A 16,324-nucleotide genomic window follows, 5' to 3' on the forward strand; every position below is an offset into this window, starting at 1 on the left:
AAACACATAATAGATTTTCTGCTCTTTGAGAGTTTGAGGAGGACAGGCTTTCTGTGGTTATCAGATTATGAAGGTGGTCTCTGGGGAGCCACTCAACTTTAATGTGATCACACTCAAACTGCTTTAATTTCCCTTTGAGGTTGACTCACCTCAGATTCCTGATGAAACAGCGAAACATCGATTTTCCTGCTCCTCGGACGCTACCTGGCCTGCTGTTTTTCCAGCACCACTCTAATCTTAACTCATTACTGAAATGGTACAACCCATGGAAAAACTTTTCTTTATGAGTGAAAAAATGAGAGTTTCAAATCCTGAAGTGAGTGGAGACTTTTACCCTACCTCTGAATTCTGAGCTGACATCTAACAGGTACTCCTGTCTGGTGGGTATCAGTGACCCTTGCCCCCTATTGTATAGGTTTTGGGTGCACACACAAAGTCCTGTCGACCAATATGGTTCACCAGTCTATTGGATTGTGCAAAGATGGGTGGCGTGTTCACACCGGAGTGTTAATCCGCCTGTGAACCCTTCCTAACTTCACACTTCAAGGGAGGAATGTGTAGGTAGGAAAACAACAACCTCTCAAATTACTGCCTCAGATAATTGCCCTTTCCTTGGCTGTTTCTCAACACACCAAGGCTGTGAACAACACGCTCTGGTGATTGATCCACCCTGCTTCATTTGGCATTAGGACAAGATATATCACCAGGTGGTGAAGGTTAGTGTTCCAGCTGGCTTCAGTACTATCCTCCAGCTTCCCACACATCTAGGGAGGAATACATCTTTCACTGCAGTGTCTATCTGTCACTCTCTTCTGAGGACTGTGGTGTGCAATGACATGGACTGGGCTTCTGATTTTGGCTGTCTGTTAAATGAGGCACAGCAAGTGATGTGAGCTCTCTCGCTCTGTTTCCCCACCCCCCTCCCCATTCCCCCTCTCCTCCCTCCCCACTCATTGCCACACACCCTCGGGTGTTTCCTTTGACTCCACATCCTCTCTGTATTTTGAAATTACTGTGGCTTACTCTGCTGCTCACGAGCTGCCTCCTCACGCCAACGCCTCCACTTGACTGTCACTCATCCTGACTATGCTTTCTCATTGTGATAAATATTTGTTGTTTCAGGTCGAACGGGACAGGTTGAAGTCTGAAGAAGATGCCCTGCGGCTCTCAGCCGAGAAGGGACAGCTGGATCAGTCTCTCACTGGTGCAGAAATGGATCTTGCAGAAACACAAAGACAGATTCAGCAGCTGCAGGTCAGCACTAGTTTAAAGCGACCACAGGTATTTAATAACCTTAATGGAAGCAGTCTGTGAATTCTCCTGCAAACTGCTTGCCATTCATCCTCATTGATTGGTGTGAAGTCAAAGGACGGCATCTCATCAGAAACGTTAAGCGATTTGTCTCCCACTTGCATTGTTGTCCTGTTCCTTCCCTTGAACAGTTGCCCTCTCCACACTTCTTGCTTCCTGTACGCTTTCACACAGAAGCAACAGCAGTCCATTCAGCCCTTCAAACCTGCTCTGCATTTGATCAGTGAATGGTCATATTGCGTTTACCACCTCTTCTATGCAAATCAATTTGGATCTTGATATTTTTGATGGAACCAGTACCCACAATCCTTTGTGAGACAGTGCCTACATTTTCACTGATGAAGGGCTTTTGCCCGAAATATTGATTTTTCCTGGTCCTCGGATGCTGCCTGATCTGCTGTGCTTCTCCAGCACCACTCTATTCTTGACCCTAGATTTTCATTCACCACCTTTAGTTATCTTTTATGAGCTGTGGGCATCGCTGGCACAGCCAGCATCTGTGCCCCAACCCTAAATGTTCTTGGAAGGTGAGCCACTTCCTTGAAGTGAACAGTCCACCTGGTGCTGGTAAACCCAGAGTCCTATTAAAAAGAGTTCCAGGATTTTGACCCAGTCACCATGAAGTGATATAGTTCTCAGCTAAGATAGTGTGTAAGCTGGAGAGGAATTTCTAAATGGTGGTGTTGCTAAGCATCTGCTGAGCCCTTATCTTTCTAGAACTTAGAGGTCGTGGCTTGGAAAGTACTTTTAAAGGAAGCTTGCTAAGCTGCCACAATGCATCCTGTATACGGTACATACTAATGCCACTGTGCATTGGTTTTGGAGTAAATGAATGTTTAAGGTTCTGAATTGGGTACCAATCAAACTTTGCCCTGGATAGTGCTGTGATTCCTGGCCCTTGTTGGAACTGCATGCCACAGGCACATGGCGATAATCCATGTGCTGGGTAGCCCCATCATTGAGAAGGTGGATGTTTATGGAGATTCCTTCTCTGATCCCAGATGCCTTGTTTCCCCTGCTACGTCATCATCATTAGCTTCACTTTCAGCAACTTGCCAGTGAACGGGCGGCACGGTGGCACAGTGGTTAGCACTGCTGCCTCGCAGCGCCAGAGACCCGGGTTCAATTCCCGACTCAGGCGACTGACTGTGTGGAGTTTGCACGTTCTCCCTGTGTCTGCGTGGGTTTCCTCCGGGGGCTCCGGTTTCCTCCCACAGTCCAAAGATGTGCAAGTCAGGTGAATTGGCCATGCTAAATTGCCCGTAGTGTTAGGTAAAGGGGTAAATGTAGGGGTATGGGTGGGTTACGCTTCGGCGGGTCGGTGTGGACTTGTTGGGCCGAAGGGCCTGTTTCCACACTGTAAGTAATCTAATCTAATCTAATCTAATCTAATCTAATCTAAAAAAAAATGAAAAAAAGATCCAAGCATGTCGGGCAAGGCTAACGAATGTGTTTACTGAAAAGTCAACTCCAGTGCATTTGTCCAAATATCAGCAGATGTAGCATTTATTTTTATTAATTCATAAGATGTGGGCATCACTGGCTGGGCTGACATTTAGTGACTATCCCTAGTTGTCATTGAGAAGGTGTCAGCTGCTTCTTGAAATGCTGTTGTCCATGTGCTGTAAGAGATCCACAATGCCTTAGGAGAGGGAGTTTTAGGATTTTGACCCAACGCTACTGAAGGAATATTCATATAATTTCAAGTCAGGAGGGTGGGTGTCTTGAAGGGAAGCTTGCAGCTGGTGGTGTTCCTACGTATCTGCTGCCTTTTTTTTTCCTTTTTGATGGAAGTGGTTGTAGCTTTGGAAGGTGCTGACTGAGGAGCCTTGTGAATTTCTGCAACGTATCTTGTAGATGGTACACACTGGTGACACTGTATGTTGGAAGTGAAGGGAGTGCTTGTTTGTAGATATGGTGTCAATCAAGAGGAGTCTTTTATCCTGGATGGTGTCAAGATTCCTGAGCATTCTTGAAGCTGCAGTCATCCAGGCGAGTGGGGAGTGTTCTATCACACTCCTCACCTGCGCCTTGTAAATGATAGACAGGCTTTGGGAAGTTAGGAGTTGGATTACTTCCCACAGTATTCCTAGCTTCTGACCTGCTCTGGTAGACACTGTCTTTGATTTGGTGAGTCCAGGTGAGTCTCTGGTAAATGGTTACCCCAGGACATTGATATTAGAGGATTCAATGATGGTAATGCCATCGAATATCAAGGAAGATAGTTAGATTGCCACTTATTGGAAATGGTCATTGTCTGACATTTCTGTGGTGTGAATGTTACTTCCCAGTTTTCAGTCCAAACCTGGATATTATTAGATCTTTCTGCATTCAGACATTGACTGCTTCACCATTTGAGGAGTACTGGACATTGAGCAATCGTCAGTGCATATTCTTGATTCAACGGAGGGAGGGTCATTGATGAAGCAACTGAAAGTGGTTGAGTCTGGGACACTACCTGAGTAACTCCTGCAGAGATGACCTGGAGCTGAGATAACTGGGCTCCAACAACCACAACCATTTTCCTATGTGCCGTGGAGAGTTTGCCCACTGATTCCCATTGATTTCAGTTTTGCTCAGGCTCATTGATGTCACCTTCAATCAAATGCAGCCTTGACGTCAAAGCAGACATTCTGACTTGATCGCTGGAATTCAGCTGTTTTGTCCGTGCTTTAACCAAGGCTTTAATGAGGTCTGGAGAGGCAAGCTGAAGATGCTTCAATAAGGTGACTGAGTGATTCGCCACTCTGCCCCATTCAAGACAAACGATTGAAATCTTAAAAGGAGTATTCCAACTCCGATGTGACACTGGGTTTGAAGATGACATTGATGTACTTGGCCTCCTGCATGGGAAGGACACATTGATTACCTGGTGTCTACAACAGTCCAACCTCACCTCTGGGAATTAAATGGAAGTAGTAGTAGGAACGATAAAGCTTTCTACCTAGTTTTGCAGCTCAGCTCACTGTGATTTTCTGATTTTCTCTTCACAGAAAGCAATGCAGAAGCAATAATTCCTTAAGACCCTACCTGGCCAATCCAGCTACCCATCTCATAGAATCCCTGAAGTGTGGAAACAGGACCTTTAGCCCAACAGGTCCACACTGACCCTCTGAAGAGTAACCCACCCAGACCCACTCCCCTTGCCCTATATTTGCACTTGACTAATGCACCTGACCTACACATCCCTGGACACTATGGGCAATTTAGCATGGCCAAACTACCGAACTTGCATGTCTTTGGACTGTAGCAGGAAACCAGAGAAAACTCACGCAGACACTGGGAGAACGTGCAAACTCTGCACTGACAGTCACCCGAGGCTGGAATCGAGCCCGGGTCCATGATGCTGTGAGGCAGCAGTGCTAACCACTGAGCCACCATGCTGCCCTCAGCTGGGCATGGGGTCAACTTGAAGCTGATTTTGTAAATTCAGCCTTCTTAAGTACTCTACTCCTTCAATGGACTGAGAAGCTTTAGGCAGTTTCTGGTAGGCCCTTTCTGTGTTTTCTGACTGCAGAATTGAGAGGATACTAGAATTCACACACCACCACCTAGGCTGCAATTAGACAAGACTTTCTGATTCCAAAGACTTAAAAATTGGGTGAGAATCAGCTTCCTCCCTTTTTGCCATTTTTTCATTCATTCATAAGGTCTAGGCATCGCTGGCTCGGCCAACATTTATTGCCCATCCCTAATTACCCAGAGGGTAGTTAAAAGTCACCCACATTGCTGTGGGTCTGGAGTCACATGTAGACCAGACCAGGTGAGACTGGCAGTTTCCATTCCTCAAGGACATTAGTGAATCAGATGGTTTTTTCCAACAATTGACAAAGGAATCATGGTCATTATTAGACTCTTAATTCCAGGGTTTTTTAAAAATTAAAATTCTACTGTATGCCATAGTGGAATTTGAACCAGTCTCTGGATTAACAGTCCAGCTATAATATGACTTGGCCATCACTTCCCTGGTGCCATGTTCATTTTCTTTATTAATTAATTGACTAGAGAAGACTTAATGTTAGATTAACATATGAGCTCTGCTGAGTTACTGTCAGCACAGGGAGACATTTCAATGTCCTTGGAGTCTTACCTTCTTAATAAGACCGTAAGACCTTAATAGGACCATAAGGGTGGCACGGTGGCTCAGTGGTTAGCACTGCTGCCTCACAGCACCAGAGACCCGAGTTCAATTCCTGGCTCGGGCAACTGTCTGTGTGGAGTTTGCACATTCTCCCTGTGTCTGTGTGGGTTTCCTCCAGGTGCTCTGGTTTCCTCCCACAGTCCAAAGATGTGCAGGTTAGGGTGAATTGGCCATGCTAAATTGCCCATTGTGTTAGGTGGATTAGTCATGGGTAAATGTAGGGGAATGGATGGGTTGCTCTTCGGTGGGTCGGTGTGGACTTGTTGGGCCGAAGGGCCTGTTTCCACATTGTAGGTAACCTAATCTTAACATAGGAGCAGGAATTAGACCATTCAGCCCATCGAGTCTGCTCTGCCATTCAATCATGGCTGATAAATTTCTCAACCCCATTCTCCCACTTTCTCCCTGTAAACCTTCATCCCCCTAACCTATCTACCTCCATCTTAAATATACTGAATGACCCGGCCTCCATACAGAGGAGGTCCCAAGTTACTGAGGGTAGAGACTTCTATTATTCAAAATCTCAGTTGCTATTTTAAGGAGGCACAAACTGATTTCATACCAATGCTTACATTGGACTTGTGTGGAAAGGAATCCATATGTGACTGGAATACCTTTTACCATACCTCAGAGCTTCACTGGAGATAATGCCTAGCTGGAAAAGGGCATTATACATCGAAGTTACTATTTTGTTCATTGCTTTATATATCTCAATTCAATGGTCTCTCAGTGTGGTAATCTAGAAATCAGCTGCATCCTATTGGCTGCAAATGATACCCAAGTTTTCTGGTCAGGAGACCTATCTATGTGCCTAAAAATATATGACAACTAGTCGGTAGCACTCTTACTGTGAGTGAGAGGATTGTTCATTCAAATCCCAGTTCAAAGAATCAAGCCCAAAAAGAATTCAGGCTGACACTCCAGTACAGCACTGATGAAATGCTGTAGATGGACCATTAGAAGTGTCCAGCAGCGAGATAAAATATAGAGTCAGAAGTGTGGTGCTGGAAAAGCACAGCCGGTCAGGCAGCATCCAAGGAGCAGGAGAATTGCATTTTGAGCATAAGCTCATCATCAGGAATTCATTCTTGATGATGAGTTTTTACTCGAAACGTCAATTCTCCTGCTCCTTGGATGCAGCCTGACCTGCTGTGCTTTTCCAACACCACACTCTCGCCTCTTATCTCCAGCATCTGCAGTCCTCACTTTCTCCCGGACAAGATATAAAGGAAGGCTATGTTTGTTGTCTGAGATGGGTGCAAAAGATCTTGGGGAACTATATTTTGCAGAACACTGAGTGAGTTATCCCCAAAGCCCTGACCAATATGTAACTTTCAGTTACAATCTCTCAAAAACAGTTTACTTGGTCATTATCACATTCTGGGAGCTTGCTGAGTGCTGTAAATTTCCTGCATACCAACAGTGACTACATTTCTGAAGTAGTGAATTGATTGTAGCATACTTTGCAACATTTTGTACTCATGAAAGGAGCTACATAAATAGAGATCTTGCACATGCTCAGTTCTGGTCTTCAGCACGTATCTCAGAATGCTTAGCTAGTATTGATAAGGTTGGCTTCTTTCTTGACAGGGTCTGACAGCTGAGATGGAGCGGAGCCATGGCCAGCGAGTGATTGAGCTGACGACCCGTCACCGCCAGGAGCTAGAGAAAGAAACCGAACGCCTGCGGAGTGCTCATCAGGAGGCTGAGAGGACCCTGGAGGCCAGGGAACGTGCCCACAGGCAGCGTGTGAAAGGGCTGGAGGAACAGGTATATGTGGTTTGCTCTATCAATGTCAAAAGCTGACAAGGAACTAGCACTTTATCTTTGCAGTGGCGCAAGACCCGAGTGCTCAAAAAAAAATCAGGGGATTTAGCTAAGGTTTAAAAGTATGAAAAGAATAGACAAGGTAAACACAGACATATATTTCCATTGACAGTACATTAAAGACAAGAGGTCGAGATCTTCCAGATAAGAGCAAGATACACAAAGCGGTGAGATTAGAGGGTGTTTAATCATGCAGAGTTCTTGGAATGTGAAATGTTTTGCTATGAGTGTCAGGCAACTCCAGTATTCAGAAAAATATTATTTAATTACAGCACCAAGAGCATAAAAGGGTAATGGGAAAAGCAAAAATATGTGACCAGTTGGGGGAATGGAAAGCAAGTGTGACTGCATAGTATTAACCCCTGAATACGGTGTGTTATTGGTGCTGATTTGGCGATGCCGGTGTTGGACTGGGGTGGACAAAGTTCAAAATCACACAACACCAGGTTGTAGTCCAACAGGTTTATTTGGAAGCACTAACTTTCGGAACACCACAGCCACCTGATGAAGGAACAGTGCTCCGAAAGCTAGTGCTTCCAGTTAAACCTTGGACTATAACCTGGTGTTGTGTGATTTTTAACTTCTTACGAGTGCAGATGAGATGGGCTCAGTAGCATCCTCCTGAGCGAAAGTGCCTGTGAATCTATTTATTTCTTCAAATAGATTTTCTGCATTACTTCCTGCTCCCTTGAAAACAAGAGTACATTTAAATAGTCCATCTCGCTATTAACACACTGTTAATACACTGAAGTCTTCCACTAGTTGAGGAAACATTCAGCCTCAAAATAAGTTGTTTGACTGTTTATTAAATCTGTATAAGTAGAGGCATGACAGTTTTGACACTAGTATCTCTAGGCTGCAAAGCAGAAGGGGTACTGACAGATATAACGCCTCACTGGAAGGTGCTGGGAATCAAACCCTGCTGTTTCTGGACTCATCACAGACGCTAAAGATTTTTGAATAGTGATCTTATAGAGTTTTATAAAATTATGAGGGGCATGGATAAGGTGAACTGCCAAGGTCTTTTTTCCCAGATAGGGGAGTCCATAACTAGAACGCATAGATTTAAGTTGAGAAGGGGAAGATTCAAAAGGGATCTAAGAGACAACTTTTTCATGCAGAGGGTGGTGCTGGTTGGAATGAGCTGCGAGGGGAAGTAGTGAAGGTTGGTACAATAACAACATTTAAAGGCATCTGGAAGGGTATATAAATAGGAAGGGTTTAGCGCGATATCGGTCAAATGCTGACAAATAGGACTAGATTAGTTTGGGATATCTAGTCAGCGTGGACGAATTGGACCAAAGGGTTTGTTTCCATGCTATACATCTCTATGACAATAAATGTATGTAGAACTCCATGATTTAGCTGTCTTGTAGACCCGAGTAGACAGAAAGCACAGGCCAGTTCTCTGTCTTCAACAAGAATGACTATATTTCTCCAACTAAATCAATTCTGGCTAGAGGTAAACAATTATGAAATATTGGCATAAGTCTACTTATTAAAACTCTATAATACCAACCCCCCGATAAACTCCCTCCATATTCAGACATACAGACAGAGATAGACGGGGATTAAAAAAATGGGGGGAGGGAAAGATTTGGAATGCAGCTCAGTGGCCCCCACCCATAGGGTTTGCTGAGATGATTGTTGTCTTGATCACACTGCTGCTTTTCGATGTGACTTCTTCAGATACTTTCACATGTTTTCAGGAGCTAAAGGGTGACTAGTTCACATTTATAAAAGTCTTTGACGTTATGAATTGGAAGTCACAGCTTACAGCACTGGAATGGAGAAATAAAATGACTATCTTCAGATTAGATATTTTTTTTTTACAGCAGTGCTTCTTCTCCCACAGAGACTTAATTTTTTCTGGCATACATTCACACCCTAAGTACTTCAGCTATCTGGAAACCAATCGTATAACTGCTGGCAGGTAGAAAATGTTTGTCAACAATAACTGGTCTCTTCTTCACAGATTAATCAGTTATTGTCAGACAAGGCTCCATTTATGCACACTGTTTAGCTCCAGCTCATCTCCAGACTAGGCTTCCATTTCAGCTGGAACAAGCAGCTGGGTAAACAGCGCTTACAAAGAATGTCAGGTTAGTTGCTTTGAAAAAGTGCCGCAATCTTTCAACAGCCCTGAGTCATAAAGCAGTACTTTTCCCATTTCAGTTCACAATCAAAAATGCAGAAAAATAAAAAGATAGTCTTTGCACAGGCACTTTTCAGCTTTCCCATTCCTAATCAGTACGCAGTGCCACAATCATAGAATCTCATTTGGCCCAACAAGACCACACCAACCCTCCGAAGAGTATCCCACCCAAACCCATTCTACGTTTACCCCTGATTAATGCACCTAGCCTACATATCGCTAAACCCTATGGACAATTTAGCACAGCCAGTTTACCTAATCTGTACTTCTTTGGACTGTCGGAGGAAATCAGAATACCTGGAGGAAACCCTGCAGACACGGGGAGAATGTGCAAACTCAAGACAGACAGTCACCCAAAGCAAGACTCAAACCCAGGTCCCTAGCACTGTGAGGCAGCAGTGCTAACCACTGAGCCACATACACCTTCCCAATGTTGGATGTCTTTTGTATGGATTCCAAATGAGGACAGAATCATGTTCAATTATGATACTAACTCCTGTCTCATGATCAAATCCTACAGGAAGGGCAACTTGGGGAAGGCAAAAAGATGGGAACAAGTATTCAGGGGCCTAGCGCATAATAAGAGCCAGCGTCTGTAGCAAAATAAATTGGGGACTGGGCAAGAGTGTAGGAATATGGAAAGGAACTGAGTTTAATATTAAAAGTTTTCACAAAGTTTCTATAAATTTAGAACAATTGGACCTAAAGGTTGCCTGAAGCACAAGACCCAGATTGAAGGTGAGGGCAAAACTATCAAAACGGTCTGTTCTGAGGAAGGGTCAGTTGGCCCAAAACATTAACTCTGAAATCTCTCCACAGAAATTGCCAGACCTGCTGAGCTTTTCCAGCAATTTCTGCTTTTGTTACAATCAAATCTGATTTTATAGATCACTGACTCTTTAGTCAACAGGCAAGAACCAAACTGAATTCATCGTTTGAGAGGATACTGTTGTGGCGTCGTACTGAACCAACTCATCAGTTTACCCAACTGCTTTACTTGTTTAGGTGGCCACCCTGCAGGAGCAGTTGGACCAGGAGATGAGAAGAAGACAAGCCTACATTGCTCAAATGCTCCGGTCAGGCAAGTAGCAAGCTGGACTGGATCACATGCCTTCAACTTGTGAAAATGGAGCCACTTGCATCCGGTGGACAGCTGAGAGCTTACTGCACATAAAATAATGAGTACTCACAAAGCTACTAACTCAACAAGAGTTGAGTGACCATTCTGTAGGATCCAATAGCCCTGTAAAACCTTTGTTTTGAACTGCAAATTATACAAAGTGATTGGTCTTATACAACTCGTCCTCAATCGACACTAAATGCCCAGTGATGTGTAAGTGAGCAGTTATTGATCATAACATCTTAAAGGAGCAACTCCAATTTGTTCCAGTTCACCTATTTTGCATACTAAGAAGGAATTCACCCCCGTAGCAAGCACAAATATTCCTGATCCTCCTTACATGTAACTTTAATACTGTGAAAGACTGATATCTTGAAATTATCATTTTGTAAAGTGTCTGAAACTTCCTCAAAAGCCACTGACTTCTGTCTCAGTCAGAGGAGACCCTCTTTAGGTTTTTGAAACTGTTTTCCAGAAAGTATTTTTTTCTGCCGTTTCCTTTGTCCATTTAAAGGGGAAGAGATGTTTCATGAGAGTATGTGATAAAAATGTACCATTCTTAAACTTCACACCCATCCTGGATTTAGATTTTCACAAGCTTGTACTGTTACTGGCATTATTGAGGGCTTCATCCCTCAGTACAAAGAGGTACAACACTCCTCTCTTTCCCCCCTCTCTGGCATTTGCCCCGCTTCACCCCACCACTTTCACTCCAGTTAAAATATTGGGGGGAGAGTCCTGACACCTCTCCCATTAACTTTTAGACTGGTCAAGGATGGCAGAAGGCTACCACTGGATTTTACAAGCCCATCCCCCTCACCTCATCTTCAAAGCTACCAGAATAGATCATAGAATCCCTGTGAAAGCAGGCCATTCGACCCTCTGGACAGCATTCCGCCCAGATCTACCCTCCTACTCTATCCCCATAACCCTGCATTTTCCATGGCTAATCCACCTCACCTGTGCGTATGGACAACTTAGCATGGCCAATCCACCTAACCTGTACAGCTTTGGACTCTGGAACGTAATCCAGAGCACCCGGAGGAACCCCACACAGATGCAGGGAGAATATGCAAACTCCACACAGGCAGTTGCCCAAGGGTAGAATTGAACCCAGATCCCTGGCACTGTGAGGCAGCAGCGCTAACCAGAGCCATCATACCGCCCACAGGATGAGGACCGCACATTTCAGATGTGTTCTATATCAGGTTTGTCAAGTTGAGTATTCACTCCAAGGTGTTTAAAACAGATGTGAAATTGTCACCCACTTATAATGTTCCAATGTTCTATTTTCAATTCATCACCTTGCCCACTGTCCTGCATGATCTCCTTCCTCCTCACCATGTTGCACCTCCCCACCCTATTCCCGTCTTTTACAGAACAGCCGTAACTGAGGAGTTCTGCTTCCCTTCATTTTCCTTTTCTGCTACAATGTGCAGGGTTTTAAAGACCATTATCCAATTACCTAATTGGTTAATTCTGGATGTATCTCCACTTTTATCCCGTTCTTTCCAAGTGTGCCCTATAACAATGGAATCACTCCTCAAGATAGTTTACTAGTCATGCCTGGTGGTGCTGACCTCATATCAAACCCTACCAGGTTGCCCTCCAGAAGAACTGGAGTCAATCCTTACTGGACCGAGAGTTCAGTTTAACTACAATGTCCAGTCTGAGTCTGGCAGCTTTTTACTTTGCTTTGTGCACAAACTGCTCAGAAGCATTCAGCTCTATGCAATAAAATGGGACCTTTGACAATGGGACCATCTCAAAAATTCCTAATATTAAGAATTGATACCATAGATAGACTAGCAGATAACCCACAGAAAATCTCGTCCACTTTATGAAACACCAACTCCTCAACAGTGAGAAGATTTTAACTGGTCAAACATTGTGGGTTTTCTTTTTTTTAATGAGTATTGTCTTAATCACTCGTTAAGTAGATGCATTGCTGTGGTATGTTTAATATACTGAGTAGCTGAAGATTGGGTCATACTGTATGTTTGATAGTTTGATCCTATATTGTGTTTGACTCTGAGAAGAAATGTGGCTTAGACACTAACTATCCGTATGTAATCCAAAGTATGAGAAAAAAAATTAATCGGAGTTAATGTGAATGTTTTGTAATATGACTATAAACAGATTTTTTAAAAATAATAACTTGTTAAAATGTGGATTTAATCAGATGTGTGTTAGTTACTCAGGGAATTAAATTCTTAGCGTTAGGCTGCCATGGTTGGTAAAACCAGATAATGAACCTGTGTTTAACTATTGGCTGATCTTAGCAAATGACAGTTTGATTGGCCATAGTTTTGAAGTAAATACTATGTTCATCCAATTCCCTTTTGAAATTTCACAGTAAACTCTCATCCAGCAGTGCATTCCAAATCACAGTGAGTTGAGTAAATTCTCCTCATCTTTCTTTTAATTTTTTTACCATTTATCTTCAATCTGTGTCCTGTGGTTACTGACCCTCCTGCCAGTGGAAATATCAGTGCACTTACCTCTGCGTTGGCTACAAAAGTCACCATTGGCAGTGACTTGTGAATAAATGCATCCAATTTAAAAGGTTAGTGCTAATGTTGAGAAGGTTAAAGCTTCTTTCAAAAAAGAGTGGACTAATTTTCTAAGAATTGTGTAAATGTTTGATCAACTACATAGAAAATATCAAAGCATCTTTTGTCAACTCTTTCTCAGCTATATGAAATGCATCTGGCAGATGCCAGCAGTCCATGTAACTATGTGGGTGGAGACATTACAAATGAGCCCAATCCTCTTCTTTCCGACACTTTTTAGCATGCACTGCACTGCAATATGGGGAGGGCTTTTGCACAGTGGTAGTAGCCCTGTCTCTGAGCTTGAGGTTCGAGTCCCACCCGCGCTATGGATGTATATAATAGCTTCACTCTGAACAGGTTGATTGAAAAAAACCTGCTTGGCAATAAGAAGCATGACCCCAACAGTTCCAGGTTTACTTTACCTCTGCACCAGAAAAGGATGCTGGATAATAATTCAGAGGCCTGGAGACGTAAGTTCAAATCCTACAATGGCAGCAGGCAAGTCTAAATACAAAGAGTCTGGAATAAAGTGGCAATGGCAGTCATGATAAGCTCTAAATGGTCAACTTGTGAAAAATGATTCACCAGTTCCCTTTAGGGAAGGAAATCTGCTATCCTCATCTTATTTGGCCGATATGTGACTCTCGACCCACAATAATCTGATCAACTCTTAACTGTCCTCTGAAATAATCGCCCAGGAAACCACTCCTAGTTTGAAGGTGCTACACTGCCACTTTGTCAAAGGCAATTAGTGATGAGCAATAAATGTTGACTTTGCCAGTAACACCCACAATCAGTGGATGATAAAAGAAATTTTTAAGGTCATTCTTAAAGTAAGCTAATTCAGCATGTTGCTCAAAACTTTCTGCACACTGTGATACGTACATAACTGAGTAAGCCTCAGGGGGATGCTACATTTTGTGTTTCTAAATGTTGTGGGAAATCCATAGCTGGGGGACGCCAACTCAACTTTCGATTTTGTGACCAGGAAAAGCTTTCACAGGCAAAGTGAAACGTAAAATCCTAGACCCAATTAGTTCCTTGTTTTGTTGTTGCCGGGTTTTCACTCTTGTCGAGAATGGCGAACACAGATTGCTGTTGTATAAAACGAGGATTTCAACTGCATGCAGCAAGTTTCTGCCACAGCTGTCAATCCCATGTACCCAAGGGAAAGCACGATTACAACATTGGCTCGATTCACTGCGAGAATTCCGAGAATGAAAGGCTCCTTGTTTTTTGGGAAGCTTGTATTTGAAGCCAGGAATTCCTGTTGCCAAACTCTTGCAGCTCCTAAGGTCCTCTCTGTTGATACAACAACTGATTGTGTGGACTGTATTCCAAAGAAATACAGGAACCAATCAACTGACCTCAGTTCAGGCAGCTAATACTCCATTCAACCATAGAATTATAACTGAAGGCTGTAGTGCGAGAACCAAGAAGGGTTTATAGCATTCATGTATATCTGTCCCTGTTGCGATATATGGTAAAAGCATTGGTTAGTTTGTTAGACCCTGTCATACACGTGCTACAGACAAAACTGTAGATGGGAACTATGCTTTGACTACACACTGGGCGTGAGTCTAATTTGCACTCATGTTGGTTGATTGCCGAGGGTTTGTATACCAAGATTTTATTAAGCAGAGTCATTGGATGGTAGGTACTCTTCACTCCATGATGCTTAAGACGAAAGACGTTGCAGGGAAACTGAATGTGTACATCTGCAAATGTAGGACTGTTATATGATGGCTTTTCAGGGCAATTGGGCATGAACTCCTTGTGCTCATAACATTGGCTGAAATCTTTATTATTCCCCAACAAGCATGACAGGCTGATTAGCAGCATGTGTAACATGACCCTGGAACAAAGATCCTGTTTTGAGACTGTTGGCAGGCAAGTGGGATATTCTTAATGCAGGGAAAACCTATTAGGCCCAACAAGCCAGTTTGTTTCTGTCCAATCACTCCTGTTTACCTGCCTCTTCAACTGCTTCAGAAACAAACCTCAATTTGTCAAACCATTTAGTATTGTCTGCAACATTGTCCTTTGCTGGTTACTTCTTCAAAATACAATTATCCTTAGCGTGAATTCATTGCATGACTTCTTTTGTTGCTCCTGACTTTGTGTACCCAAATTTTGGATCCTTAATTATCATGAACTTACTTAGGTCAATTCCATCAAGTCTGTTTGTATCGTTAACAACTCACATTATGTAACAATAAAGTCAGATGTAACAACCCATTATTTGCTCACCTATCAGTAAAGCAGGAAGGTCTGCTTTCTTGCTTGCATGGAAGAAACTCAATCCAAGTAGTTTTATTTTATGAGAATCTCTAATCGAAGCTGTTTCATAGCAGGCAGCAAAAAATTGGCACAAAGAGCAGCTTTGCAAAAAACATACATTAGAAAACAGGCCTTCTCTGCTTTGCTTTATTGTTCAAACTGCATAAGAAAGCCTTCAGCTGTAAAGCTGTAATTTTTAAACTTAACTTATTTTGTCCCCACTTCTGACATCTATCAGTTGCCTGTGTATCTCTATCTTAATATTCAACCCTCTTAATGCCTGAACATTGTATAAAGTGTACAAGTTATGATACACGTAGGTGCAATTTAAGCAACGGACTGAATTGTACCAAACCTCAGCACAGTGTAAATTTCAGGGAGTTGTCTCACAGAACGCACCTCATTATGAGTAAACCACAGCAATACGGCACCACTCTGTCGGTGATGGAAGTACTCAGCACTGCTGGGACCTTCTGAGATTTGTGCCACAAAGCCCATATTCAAGGGCCAGCTATGAAACAGGTTGCGCAGTGCCAATCACAAACAGCCCTTCAGAGTGGAGCCAGTAAGAGAGAAATGGAAAAGAAAAGCAGATGAGGGTGCATGGTGGCACAAATGACACTTCATTGGCAACAGGAGATTATGTTTGTAAATGTGCTGCCACTTTATATCACCTGTCTGATCAACTGTAATTATAACTGAAGTGACAGAGGCTACCTGTCTTCAACACCATCCCATGTTAAAACCCTGTCTGCTGGAATGCTATTCTTTTCCTAATGCTCAGCGTAGCATCTTGTCATTGTCTGATGTGGGAATATCGCATGTTGTAAAGCCCTCGAATAGTTCATAGAATCCCTACAGTGTGGAAAGAGGCCTTTCCGTCCATCGAGTCTGCATGAATGTCCGAAGAGTATCTCATCCAGACCTAGCCCCCA

At 43.2% G+C, this 16,324-nt stretch overlaps 1 protein-coding gene across 1 annotated transcript in view; it reads left to right on the forward strand.

Moving 5' to 3' along the window:
* The window catches only part of crocc2 (ciliary rootlet coiled-coil, rootletin family member 2), a 300,372-nt gene extending 287,584 nt beyond the window's left edge, over nucleotides 1-12,788 (forward strand). The window contains exons 34-36 of the mRNA XM_043702904.2: nucleotides 1,123-1,254; nucleotides 7,043-7,222; nucleotides 10,440-12,788. Of these exons, the coding sequence (XP_043558839.2) occupies nucleotides 1,123-1,254; nucleotides 7,043-7,222; nucleotides 10,440-10,523 (396 nt within the window). The 3' untranslated portion in view covers nucleotides 10,524-12,788. The remainder of the gene's footprint in view (nucleotides 1-1,122; nucleotides 1,255-7,042; nucleotides 7,223-10,439) is intronic.
* The last annotated feature ends 3,536 nt before the right edge of the window (nucleotides 12,789-16,324 follow it).

This window comes from Chiloscyllium plagiosum, unplaced genomic scaffold (genome assembly GCF_037043375.1).
Source record: "Chiloscyllium plagiosum isolate Xiang-an unplaced genomic scaffold, Cpla_swu_hap1 HiC_scaffold_13, whole genome shotgun sequence".
In the NCBI taxonomy this organism is placed as follows: domain Eukaryota; kingdom Metazoa; phylum Chordata; class Chondrichthyes; order Orectolobiformes; family Hemiscylliidae; genus Chiloscyllium; species Chiloscyllium plagiosum.